The sequence below is a fragment of the Callorhinus ursinus genome, unplaced genomic scaffold, assembly GCF_003265705.2.
Source record: "Callorhinus ursinus isolate GAN/ISIS: 27379988/994484 unplaced genomic scaffold, GSC_fseal_2.0 scaffold71, whole genome shotgun sequence".
Classification (NCBI taxonomy): Eukaryota; Metazoa; Chordata; class Mammalia; order Carnivora; family Otariidae; genus Callorhinus; species Callorhinus ursinus.
In genome coordinates, this window is record NW_027397133.1 from 4,235,659 (window position 1) to 4,248,947 (window position 13,289).

The window sequence follows — 13,289 nt, forward strand, 5'->3', positions numbered from 1 at the left end:
ATCTCTCCCAGATTATAACCCCTATATACACCCACAGTCTGAGACAGAGCCTGGATGGGAGAGGGGCTTCAGAAGACCCAACAGGGACAGGACAGAATGGAAAGGAGGGTCGCGCCCTTTGTGGACGCGAAGTAGGGTGAACGTCCAGCCTATCCACGGAGCCCCAGGGCTTGATGGGTCCTCTTTTTTTCCAGGAAGTCCCGGATAGCAGCCATGGCAGGCAGTAGTGGGGATAGTGTCACTCGGCGGAGCGTGGCGTCACAGTTCTTCACACAAGAGGAGGGCCCGGGCATCGATGGCATGACCACCTCAGAGAGAGTGAGCCTGGAGAGAAGGGTGTGGGATGGGGAGGCACAGCCCGTGTCTTTAGGGCAGTCCACCCCTGGGTGCGGAGCCCAGGGGGTGCCTGAGGGGCTGGGCGGGCGAAACTAGCGCCATCCCCTGCCTCTCCTCCTCCTTCCAGGTGGTGGATCTCCTGAACCAGGCAGCACTGATCACCAATGATTCAAAGATCACAGTACTCAAGCAGGTGAGGGTCTGGGGTGTTGCTGGGCTGAGCAGCCCAAGGGGAGGGGCTGGGAACATGTGAAAAAGAAGACACTGGTGTAATGCTAGTGTCCACCTTTAAGCATTTGGGATATGCTTGCTGTGGTGCCCAGTGCTATACAGGCATGCTCTCATTTAATTCTCACAAAAGCTCTGTGAAGCAGGGTAATTTGGTCCCCAGTTTCTATAGAAAGAAGCAGAGTCTCAGAACTTAAAATAATGAGCCTCAGGTCAGTCTGCTAGGAGCTGGCTGAACTAAGACTTGAATGCTGGATTCCAACTCCAAATCCTATGCTCTCCATCCTGTATTTCCTCTTTGCCGGGTTTCCATCTAGTGGGGAAGACATGCAGGTCACCAGACAGTGGGAACAGAGTGGGCAGGCCTAGGATGGAGGAACCCAGCTTGCTGTGGGAGTCTCGAGGGGGCTGCTGCCCCAGCCTGGGGGTGTGGAGTCAGGGAGGGCTTTCCGGAAGAGGGGACATCAGAGCTGAGACCCGGAGGATGAGGAGAGAAGCAGGCTAAGTGAGAGAGGGAGAGTGTCTCGAGTGGAGTGGAGCGCACAATAAGCTATGCAAAGGCAAAAGAAGACAGGAAGAATTGGAGGGAAGGGGCCGTGTGCTGTTCAGACTGGGAGGCAGGTGAAGTTCAGGGGTCAGGAGGTTTGGGTCGCCTGGGTGAGAGCCCTAGTTCTGCTGCTTGCTCAGTGTGTATGGCCTGTAGCCTTGGGTAGCTGACTCAACCTCTTAGCAGTGGGAGCCAGGCCTGTGCTGGCACTGGGCTTTTATGAGAAAGTCTGTGGGAAGAGCTTATTCCAAAGAGCCTGGCAAGTCCAAGGGCATCAGGAGGTGGGTTCTCACTTCATGAAATGCCTGCTGAATTGTGGCAATGTGACTGGGGAGTAGAAACAGGAGGAGAGTGGAGAGAGTTGATGGATGAGCCTCAGGAAGGAATTCCTGCAGCACTCCCCTCTTCTTTAGCCCCCCCTTGTGTGTCAGGTGCTCACTACTGACCAGGACCTTACGCCTTATAGGATCTTCTTACTAAAGCTTCACAGGAGCCCTATGAGTTGGTGTTTAAGATCCCCATTTCTTAGAAGAGCAGACAAACTCGGAGGAAGCCACTTGCCCAGGCCATGGTGGGGAGTGGCAGAGCCAGGATTTGAACTGAGTTTATCTGCTGCCTGCCTCCATGCTATTTTCTCCTACATGCTCCTGTCTGTACTGATTGGAGCCTGGTTTTATATGGGTGGCCCTCCTCCTCATCCCCAGTGTCCTTCCAGGTCCAGGAATTGATCATCAACAAAGATCCTACACTACTAGACAACTTCTTGGACGTGAGTGACCAATGGGAGAGAAAGGGTGTGGGTATAGGGGGCAAGGGGATGGATCCTGGTACAGCCCTGACCCGCCTTCCTGATGTTGGCAGGAGATCATCGCTTTCCAAGCGGACAAGTCGATCGAAGTGCGCAAATTTGTCATTGGCTTCATCGAGGAGGCATGGTATGGGGTGGCGCAGGGAGCCCCCGGGAGCACCCCTGGTGGAGATAGCCTCTTCAGCTCCCCGTCTGGCCCTGCCCTCTGCTTCTTGGACCCATTTTCCCTCCCATGCACACTGATTCCTCAGCAAATATTTAATAAGGTTGAAGTTTTGGAGTCATTCATGATTGCTCTTCTCCCACACTTCATATCCCACATGTCATCAGTAAGGACTGTTGGCTCTACCTTCAACATTTAAACAGCATCTGACCATCTTTCAACCACTTCCTTGGCTGTTAGGCTGCTCCAAGCCACCATTACCTCCCGCCTAGGTGGCTCCGGTGGCCTTCTGTCTGGTTACCCCGCTTCCCCTCTCTCTCTTCTGTTTAATTGAAGTAAATTCACATACCATAAAATTAACTATTTTTAAATGAACAATTCAGTGACGTTTAGCACATTTACCCATCTAGTTCCAATGCATTTTTATCCTCCCCAAAGGAAATACCAGACCCGTGCTCTGCTTCCTCTCTCACAGTGGCCAGAGTGATCGTCTCAGCTCTCCCCTGCTCTCAGAGCTCAGGCTCACTTAGATCGAAACCCAGACTTCTCCCCGTCACCTCATCTTCTCCTGGTGCCCTCCCTGATCTTCACTCACATCCTCCAGCCTCCCTGTTCCTCAAAACACACTGTTCTCTCAGCTTACTGTACCTGCAAGGGATGCTCACCCCCAGGGAGCCCCCGGCTCACTCCTTCACTTCACTCTGGTCTTCTTCAGCCAGCCTTTCCTGGCTCTGCCAGTGCAGCCCCCGACCTCTGGCATCCCATCTGCACTGTTCTTTATGGCGTCCTCACTAGTTGGAATTACCTTGATGCTTGTCTTCCCCACAAAAACGTCAGCCCCACGAGGGCAAGCCTTCTCTGTATTGTGGACCGCTCTATCCCCATGCCTAGGACGGTGTTGGCACAAAGGAGGCACTGAATACGTATTTGTTGAACAAGAATTTCACTGTAGTGGTGCCCACATGGGAAGCTTACTCTGCCATGTGCTATGTTAAGTCCCCTCCTCTGTTTTCACCTGTAACTTTCACAGCAGCCTTGGGAAGGGAGGCTTTGTTATCCTCCTTTTAAGGAAAGGGAAACTGAGGCTCAGAATGATAAAAGTGATTCAAGCTGAGTTATTTGTTCATTCAACATTCTTCGGTTGCTTTATGACTCAGAGGAAATAAAATAGCCCCTAATTAGTGACTGTTTTCTCTTTGTCGGGCATTGTACTAAATGCTTTACCTAGTTTGTTAATGTACTTAGATTTTCAAAAATAATATCATGGATTAGTTATGTGGCCCATTTATCACAAGACAAAACTGTGACTCATAGAGGTGAAGTGAGTTTCTTAAGGCCAAAAAGCCAGTATGTGGCAGGGCTGGGATTTTAACCCATATCTGTAATGCTATTGCCCAAATTCGTAATCTCCACCTTTTACTGGGAGAATTTGTGGTAAATTTCAATATATGTTCAACAGGTATGTGCCAGGCATTTGTGTCTCAGGCTGTAGGAATACAACAGTGAGTAAATACAGATACTGTTTCTGACTTCACGTAGCTGGCAGTTGAGTTTCTTTTTTCTTTTTTCTTTTTTTTTTTTTTTTTTTTTTTTTTATTTTTTTTTATTAGAGCATGGGAGCGGGGGCGGGGCGGGGAGGGGCAGAGGGAGAGAGAGAATCTCAAGCACACTCCCTCCTGAACGCAGAGCCTGCCTCAAGGCTCAGTCCCATGACCCTGAGATCATGATCTGAGCCGAAATCAAGAGTCGGCCGCTTAACGGACTGAACCACCCAGGTGCCCCCGAGTTTCATATTTTTTGACTGATTAGCTTAATATTTAACTTCAGATTATAGAATGTTGTAAAAATTATATTCATGATCTGAGCTCTAGGTGTGGCCTTCTTGAATTTTTTAATTCATCAAACAAATACGTATTTCATTCTTCAACAAAAAATGAGATTCTATATGACTAGAAAGGGTCCCCCACTTTCAGAGCCCTCAGGACTGAGGTAAACAGATTAGTGAACAAAACTAGGGGTTACATAAAACAAAGTGCTTAAAGGTAATGACAGCTAATATTTTCAAATGCTTTCTATACTGTTCTAACTACAAGTATTGTTGCAGTGTTCACAACAAGCTACTACAAGGGAAGTACTAGCCTAAATGAGACAGTTGGCTTGTCCATTTGTCTGGCTGTGCTGCCCCTCATGTGAACAGCAGGGCCCTACTAGAGTAAAAGAGTGGGCACTGCAGGAATAACCCAGAGAGAGGGTTCATGGGTGGCTATGTCCGAAGATGCCAGGCATTGTTCTCAGTTTCTGGACGTGCTGACAAACGAGACAGATGCAGTCCCTGACTACCCCCCCCCAACTCCAGTCTCCTGACAAACACCTGACCCTGATTTCCCTTTCCTCGTGGACCCCAGGCTCCCATCACATACCCCAAGACCACTTTGACCTTGACCTTTTTTCTCTATCCCCCAGCAAGCGAGACATTGAGTTACTGCTAAAACTGATCGCAAACCTCAACATGCTCTTGAGGGATGAGAATGTGAATGTGGTGAAGAAGGCCATCCTCACTATGACCCAGCTCTACAAGGTGGCCTTGCAAGTAAGTGCTCCCTCCCACCTGGGAGCATCCCGATCTGACAGGTCTCATTTATAGCCTTGTTGGGACACAGGGGCAGGTCTGTTAAACCAGGGACAGATCAAATTCTTTATGGGCAAGATGTGCTGTTGATCTCTGGGAACTGACCACAAAGGGGTCTAATGTCCTAATGGTCAGGGAATCGCCATTAAATCCATCCTTCCACCCATCCGTTCATGCACTTAACAAACATTCCCTGAGTACTTCCTCTGTGACTCAGATGGGTTGGGTCCTGCCTTCATGGTGCTCACCGCCCAGTGAAGGAGATAGATGCTTATCAAAGAATCACAGAAATTTTAGTTTTGTACTGAGGTAAGTGCTGTAAGGAAAAGCACGCACTGTGGTGTTGTGTTCATTAGCATTAATGAAATAAATGAATCCATTTACTCTTGGGCCACCACATTGTGAGGGCAGTATTGTTATTCCTGTGTCTTAAGATTTGAGCCTCTTCACTGTGGGTTGTCACTGTCTGTGAACCTCATGAGGGCAGAATCAGACTTGGTTTGGTCACCCCTGGGTCTTGTCCCCAGTGTCATCTAGCACGGGGCCTGGGGCAGAGTTGTAGCTCAGTACATGTTTCCCAAATGAATTTATTCATCATCATTATGGGTCTCTGGGTAGTGATAGAGTTGGCAGTTGATGTCCCTTCTCTTTGCCTCTGTTCTTCCCTGGCACCCTCACAGTGGATGGTAAAGTCACGAGTCATCAGTGAGCTCCAGGAGGCCTGCTGGGACATGGTGTCTGCCATGGCTGCGGACATCATTCTGCTGCTGGATTCTGACAATGACGGCATCCGCACCCACGCCATCAAGTTTGTGGAGGGCCTCATCGTCACCTTGTCACCCCGCATGGCTGACTCGGAGGTGCCCCGACGCCAGGAGCATGACATCAGCCTAGACCGCATTCCTCGTGACCACCCCTATATCCAGTACAGTGAGTGCCACCCATCAGCTCGTCCCATTTGTCAGTCACTAACTACTCTGACTCCCTTCCTCCTTCTTTCCCTCCCCCTTTTCTTTCTTGGTTTTTCATTTCTGGAGACAGTACAAGACATTGATTAAGAGGGGCACCTGGATGGCTCAGTCGGTTGAGCATGACTCTTGGTTTTGGCTCAGGTCATGATCTCAGGGTCATGGGATTGAGACCACCGGGTTCCACGCTCAGCACAGAGTCTGCTTGAGATTCTTTCCCCTCCTTCCCTATTCCTGCCCCAGGTGTGCACATGCACACTCTCTCAAATAAATAAATAAATAAATAAATAAATAAATAATTTTTTTTAAAAAATCGACATTGGTTAAGAGCCCTGATGCTAGGTTCTAATCCCAGCTTCACTGCTTATTATGTGAACTTGGGCAAGTTACTTCTCTCTGAACTTCATTTCCTTTTTTGTAAAACGTAGGTGATAGTATTACCCCTTTCATGAGTTTGTCATGAGGTTCCATGAGGCTGTGAGCATTTAGTAAATGGTAGCTAGTTTTAACTGTTTGTTTTTTAAGATTTATTTCTTTGAGAGAAAGAGATCATGAGTATGAGTCGGGGGAGGGACAGAGGAGAGACTCTTGAAGCCGACTCCTCACTGAGCAGAGCCCACAGTGGGGCTCAGTCTCATGACCCATGAGATCAAGACCCCAGCCAAAACCAAGAGTTGGACACTTAACCAGCTGAGCCACCCAGATGCCTCATTTTTTAAAAATTTTCATTTATTTATTATTAGAGAGACAGAGTGTGTGCATGTGCAAGTGGGGGTAGGCAGAGAGAGAGGGAGAAAGAGAATCTTAAGCAGGCTCCACACCCAGCACAGAGCCCAAGGCAGGGCTCAATCTCACGACCCCGAGATCATGACTCAAGCCAAAATGAAGAGTCACCTAGGCACCCGTTAATGGCTTTCTTAATTGCAAATTATAAGCATAGTACATGTACACTGCTGAAGTATCAAGCAAAACATACAGAGGGGTGTAGAGGGAAAATACCACCCCCCAGTCCTATTTTCCAGAGATAAACAGTACTAAGAATATGTTTCTTTCCAGACCTTTCTTAGACATGGACATTTTATATATGTGCATATTCATAGAGCCTGTGATTGTTGGCTTTTCTTTTTTTATGAAGATTTTATTTATTTGTCATAGAGAGCACAAGCAGGCGAAGTGGCAGGCAGAGGTAGAAGCAGGCTTCCTGCTGAGCAAAGAGCCTGATGTGGGACTCGATCCCAGGACCCTGGGATCATGACCTGACCAAAGGCAGACGCTTAACCGACTGAGCCACCCAGGTGCCCCTCCAGTATGTTTTTGCATAGAAAATGTCAAGGAAGATATCCACCAAAGTTGTTAAGGGTTAACTTTTGGGGACCAGATCAAGGAGAGTGGTGGTACAAAGGACTTTGAGTGCTTTGTCTATGTGTACGTATGCATGTCTACATATTTAAAGTTTTATCTCAACATCACTCATATCATCAGATTCCTATAGTTGGATATTTAAAATCATTTCTGGTCTTTCACTGTTGGAACCCCATGCTTTGAGCATCATCTCTTAATTTTTATATTCTTTTTTTTTTCCTTAATTAAGCTCCATACCCAATGTGGGGCTTGAACTCATGACTCTGAGATTAAGAGTTGCATGCTCTACCGAGTGAGCCAGCCAGGCACCCCTAGATTTTTATGTCCATTAATAGTCTATCTCAGGGCGCCTGGGTGGCTCAGTTGGTTAAGCCACTGCCTTCGGCTCAGGTCATGATCCTGGAGTCCCGGGATCGAGTCCCACATCGGGCTCCCTGCCCAGCAGGGAGTCTGCTTCTCCCTGTGACCCTCTTCCCTCTCGTGTTCTCTATCTCTCATTCTCTCTCAAATAAATAAATAAAATCTTTAAAAAAAAAAAATAGTCTATCTCATAGAACTCCTCAACCACTAAATTTTCTGTTTTTTCAGCCCTTTCAAGCTGTCATGTGTAAGAATCTTTCTCCTTTTGGCCCTAAAGTCTGCTCTCCTCAGAGGCCAGGGAGAAAGGCCCCTGCTAACTGGTAGTCTTCTCTCCCTCATTAGATGTGCTGTGGGAAGAAGGCAAGGCAGCCTTGGAGCAGCTGCTCAAGTTCATGGTGCACCCCGCCATCTCCTCCATCAACCTGACCACGGCGCTGGGCTCCCTTGCCAACATCGCCCGCCAGAGGCCCATGTTCATGTCAGAGGTGATCCAGGCCTATGAAACCCTGCATGGTAGGTTGGTCCTCTCCCCTCCTGCTCTCCGCTGGCCAGTCTGCTCTGTCCAGAGAAAATGTGAGCTCAGTAGCAGATCCCTGAGGGATTCATGAGTCTAGTAGGTCTGGACATAGGAAGCATGCTCTAGATTACACAGGAATCTTTTGGTTGCATGTGACAGAAAGCTGGTTCAAAGCTGGCTTTAATATTAAGGTATGTGTGGGTGAAATGACATGATGTCTGCGAAATACTTTTAAGATATTCCAGCGTCCGCCTGCACCCCAACAACCAAAAAAGAAAGCAGAAGGGAAAGTGTTGATGGGTACCTGGTGATTTGTTATAGTCTTTTCTCTACTTTCGTGCATGTGTGAAAACTGAAATGTCTGGGCTTGAGGTGTGAATATGAACAGATCGTGGATCTGTCTCCCATTTCTTGGCTCTTATTTTCTCCTTGTTGGCTTTGTTCTGTTCTGTGTCTCTTTCCTTGGGGTAGCAAAGATGGCCCCTGATAGCGCCAGGTTTCCATTCTATCCACTTGGCAACCCCAGGGGACAGTGTTTCCTTCCCCATCATTCCAGCAAAAGTCCAAAGGCTGACGCCCATTGTTCCTGATTGGCTGAGAAGACATTGGTAGCTTATCTCTGAACCAATCACAGTGGCCAAGGGATTGCATTGTTCTGACTGGCCCTGAGTCTCTTGCCCACTTGGACTGAGAATGGAGCCGGGGTGGTTCCCTCAAAGGAAAATGGGAGCATTGTTGGCTGAGGAAGGAGGGAAGGATGCTGGGCAGGCAAAATTACAGGCATCCTCTTTCTCTGTGGAACAGGGAAGGCTTGTTCATCAAGGTGACTGTTAGACATTGGACAATCGATCTGGTGGCAGGACCAGCGAGGCGCACTGTTGGGGCCGTTCAGTTGGGGCATTGTGGAGGTGAAGGTGGTGATGATAGCCTTCCCCAGGGGAGGCATACTGGAATTTCCAGACCAGAGATGGGGGGACATGAGCCTTTACGTTTAATCAAAGGAAGGGTGAGCTTCCTCTTTGTTTTAAGGTTGACTAATCCTGATGGAGACCCTTTGAGGGTTTTAAGCATCATCTTGTACAGGGGGAAGGCTACATACACAGTAGATCCGAGAACAAAGGAACTTTTCTAGGAGGTTCTTGCAACCACTGCCCAAGCTGGGGCTTGGGCTGTGAGACGAGCAGGGCCACATGGGCTGTGTCCACAGAACAAAGCTCCCACTTCTTTCCTCACAGCCAACCTGCCCCCGACGCTGGCCAAATCTCAGGTGAGCAGTGTGCGTAAGAACCTCAAGCTTCACCTGCTGAGTGTCCTGAAGCACCCAGCCTCCTTGGAGTTTCAGGCCCAGATCACCACCCTGCTGGTAGACCTGGGCACACCCCAGGCAGAGATCGCCCGCAATATGCCCAGTGGCAAGGATGCCCGCAAGCGGCCCCGAGATGACTCAGATTCCACGCTCAAGAAGATGAAGCTAGGTGAGCTGAGGAGCTGAGCCAGGCCTGGCCAGAGGTGGTGGCGGGGACTGACCATGTTTACAGTATTCAGTTACTTACATTAAATTATGAGCTTGATTTGTATTAGTTAATATTGTAGTGTAAATTACAGTATACGGATAGGACATAGAAGGTGATATCAAAATAGAATTAATGAAGTATGTAATATACATAAAAATAATTATGAATTACTTAAATCTAGCAGAAAGGAATGGAATGAAAAGTCTCCCTCTTATTCCTCTCCCCAAAAGTAACCACTCCCCTATAGTAACACTTATGTTTTCTTTCAGAAATACCTGAGTTCTCCTTTCCTTTGTTTCCTTTATAATTGGATTTTCTTTCTGAAGTAATGTCCTTTCTTCTTTTTTTTTTTTTTTAAGATTTATTGATTGATTTTAGAGAGAGAGCCCCAGGGTGGGGCGGGGGGAGGGGCAGGAGGAGAGAGAGAGAAAGAATCCTCAAGCAGATGCCCACTAAGCCCAGAGCTGTTTGCGAGGTCTGATGTCACGACCCTGAGATCATGACCTGAATCAAAACCAAGAGCTGGGTACTTCACCGACTGAGCCACCCAGGCGCCCCTGAAGTAATTTCTTGATGGTTGTATTATTTTGTCAATAGTGTAAACCACGGCAGCCTTCTTTACTCCATTTTTTTTTCTAAATCACTGATGTTTCCAGAATGTTTATGAGAGAATTGGATTTTTTAATTATTATTATTATTTTTTTTAAATTACCATCTTCTTTTTTTTTTTTTTTAAAGATTTTATTTATTTATTTGAGAGAGAGAGAATGAGAGATAGAGAGCACAAGAGGGAAGAGGGTCAGAAGGAGAAGCAGACTCCCTGCTGAGCAGGGAGCCCGATGCGGGACTCGATCCCAGGACTCCAGGATCATGACCTGAGCCGAAGGCAGTCGCTCAACCAACTGAGCCACCCAGGCGCCCTTAATTATTATTTTTAAAAATAAGGAATTTATTTTGATACAAGGAGTGAGGTAGAGATCTACTACCTTCCTCCATAATTGAGCATGCAAAGCAGGGTTTCTATGCCTTAATATGTTTAGTAGTCATCTTAGAGCTCCTTCCATATCTGCACATAGATACCTACTACATCCTTTTAATGGTGGTATAATAGTCTATAGTGCACGTACATTGCTTTAACCAGTCCTCCTGTTGATGGACATTTGTGTCTTTTTTTTTTTTTTTTTTTTAGTAATCTCTGTAAAGATTGCTATAGTATGAGAGTCTTGAGTGCATGTCCAGTTACAGGACAGATTCCTAGTAGTGGGATTGGTGCATTTAAAGCTGTTTTTCTGCCCACCTTTTTTATTGTTCTGTTTCCTCAAACGTTTTATTTTGAAGTAATTTTGGACGTGCAGACAAGTCACAAGAATAGTCCTGAAAGCTCCTGCATACCCCTGATGAGGCGAGGCTCACACGTTTCATTCAGTTGTCGCACCCCTTTAGCCTCCCTAATCCATTCTCCAACTTTCCTGTGCTTCATGACCTTGCCATTGTGAAGAGTCCAGGACTACTGTTGGACAAAATGTCCCCCTATTTGGGCTCATCTGCTCTGGCCTCTTGACTTCATCTAGGTTCTGCACTTGGGGCAGGGACGCTGCAGAGTTGATGCCCTGACCGCCTCTGTGTGGTGTCGGGAGGCACATGATACCAATTTGTCCCCTTATTGGTGATGGAAGCGTTGATCACTTGGTTGAAATAGTGTCTCCCAGTTTTCTGTAGTATCAAGTACACTTTCCCCCGTTGTAAATACTAAGTTGAGGGAGATAACTTGTACTCTGTAAAACTACCTGTTTCCCTTGACTTCGACCCGGTAGTTTTAACATCTGTTATTGCTCTAATGAGCTTTCTTTCTACATTTATTAGTTGGCATTCTGTAAGGAAGAGCTTTCTTCTCCCTACTTTATTATCAGTTGCACTTGTGGATTCTTACTCTCTGGGTTGTAATCCATTACTCTCGGTACTCATTTTGTGGCTCACATTGCCTCATACTGAGCCAAGGGAGCCTTTGAGCTAGCTCTGATGACCCTTTGGTGTGTCCCATTAGTTTTTTTGAGCATTTCTTATTTTCTGGCACAACAAGATGTTCTGGACTCTTCTTGTACTTTCCTTACTCCAGCCTTGGAATCAGCCTTTTCTGTAAGGAGCCCTAGTTTCTTTTAAGCAGGGAATAGTTTCGGACACCGAGATCTGAGCACTGGAGGTGCCCATTGCTACTAGGTGCATGGACATTCTTGATAGCCTTTGCCAAACTGTTTTCCAAAAAAACTGCATGACCGTACACACCCCCAGTGGTGTGTGAATGTCCGTTACCCCACTCGTCTCAGACCTGGATGTTCCATAAACCCTCTGGTTATAAACTGTATCCCTGGTTTAGATTCACTTTCTTGCACATGTTGGAGTCAGGCTGTGTGTCGTTTTACATTTATTAGCCATTTGCATGTCTGTGAAGTGCCCATTCTGTTCAGTCTTTTGTAACTGAATTGTATGTGCCCTTGCTCTTCTTGGTTAATGCAGGGTATTAGCTTTCTGTTACGTGCATTGCAAACTTTTTTAAGAGACTGAATAACGGGCACCTGACTGGCTCAGTCAGTAGAGCATGAGACTCTTGATCGTGGGGTCGTGAGTTCAAGCCCATGCTGGGCATGAAGCCTACTGTTAAAAAAAAAAAAAAAAAAAAAAAAAAAAAACCTGTATGGCATTGCATCGTATTTTTGCCATAATCTACTTAAATCATCACCCTATTAAACATTCCAGCTTCAGGGAACATCTTTATACATAAAGCTTTTTCTGCATACATTGTACCTTCAGTATATATTTATTTGAATTAAGGGTCAATATCTAGAAGTAGATTTGCTGGGTCAAAAGGTATGCACATTTAAAAGTTGGCACTGCGGTTAAATTGCCCTTCCAAAAGGCCACCCCAGTTTACATTTGCACAGTCCTAATTTGCACAGTACTAACAGCTGTCGCTACTGGCCTTTATTTTTTTGTCAATCATGTAGGCAAAAAGCCTCTCTTATTAGGTTGTCTTTACATTTTCCTGATTCCTGGTGAGTTTGAGCAGTATTTCAAAGATAGAGGTTTTTAAACAATAAAGCTCAGTGAAATTACTAGTTAACCATTTTGCCTTCTTGGAGTTTAGTGTGATCAGCCAGGCTGGTGTGGCTTATTCCCATTTCTCAGATGAGGAGAACAGGGCACAGACAGAAGCGGGTTTTTTCCCCAAAGTCACGCGGTGCTTTGATGACAGAGACGGCTACAGCCCGGGTCTTCACCCACTGCACTCTGCTGCTTGCTAAGGCTGCCTGGAGGCAGGGACCCCCTGGGCTCCCTAGGAGGGGAGAGGGCCTGTTGCTCTTTCGGACACCAGCATCTTGTCTCCTTCCCTCTCCCAGAGCCCAACCTGGGGGAAGATGATGAGGACAAGGACTTGGAGCCAGGCCCGTCGGGAACCTCTAAGGCCTCAGCCCAAATTTCGGGCCAGTCAGACACAGACATCACAGCCGAGTTCCTGCAGCCCTTGCTGACACCTGACAATGTGGCCAATCTGGTGAGCATGGATGCGGGCCATTTCCCACAGGGCAGGGAGGAGGAAGGGTTTCTACTCCTTTTCCTATCCTACACTGCACACTGCCCACCTCTTCCAGATGGCATTAGTCCCAGCACACCTCTCTGTCCCTCTGTTGGGAGGTTGTGGTCCAGTGGGCCCTCTCAATCTTGGATGGACCTTTTCTCTGATCTTTACTCCTTTAGGAGAACCCTTGTCACCACCCCCCAACCGTCCTCTTTGGATAGTCTTGAGTCCCCATCTGAACCCCCCCACACCTCTCCTTTGAAGAGAGGGTATATTAACTGGA

General features: G+C 47.1%; 1 protein-coding gene across 4 annotated transcripts in view; it reads left to right on the forward strand.

The window, feature by feature from the left end:
- SYMPK (symplekin scaffold protein) overlaps positions 1-13,289 on the forward strand; it is a 36,184-nt gene that overhangs the window by 3,768 nt on the left and 19,127 nt on the right. Inside the window, exons 2-10 of one of the 4 annotated variants that reach the window (XM_025849583.2) lie at positions 195-318; positions 464-529; positions 1,827-1,880; positions 1,973-2,046; positions 4,546-4,672; positions 5,392-5,641; positions 7,744-7,914; positions 9,154-9,393; positions 12,828-12,982. In XM_025849583.2, coding sequence (XP_025705368.1) covers positions 214-318; positions 464-529; positions 1,827-1,880; positions 1,973-2,046; positions 4,546-4,672; positions 5,392-5,641; positions 7,744-7,914; positions 9,154-9,393; positions 12,828-12,982 — 1,242 coding nt within the window. In that variant the 5' untranslated portion in view covers positions 195-213. Of the gene's footprint in view, positions 1-194; positions 319-463; positions 530-1,826; positions 1,881-1,972; positions 2,047-4,545; positions 4,673-5,391; positions 5,642-7,743; positions 7,915-8,582; positions 8,742-9,153; positions 9,394-12,827; positions 12,983-13,289 lie in introns of those variants that run through there. The other 3 variants (XM_025849584.2, XM_073886529.1, XM_025849585.2) reach the window with 3 other exon arrangements.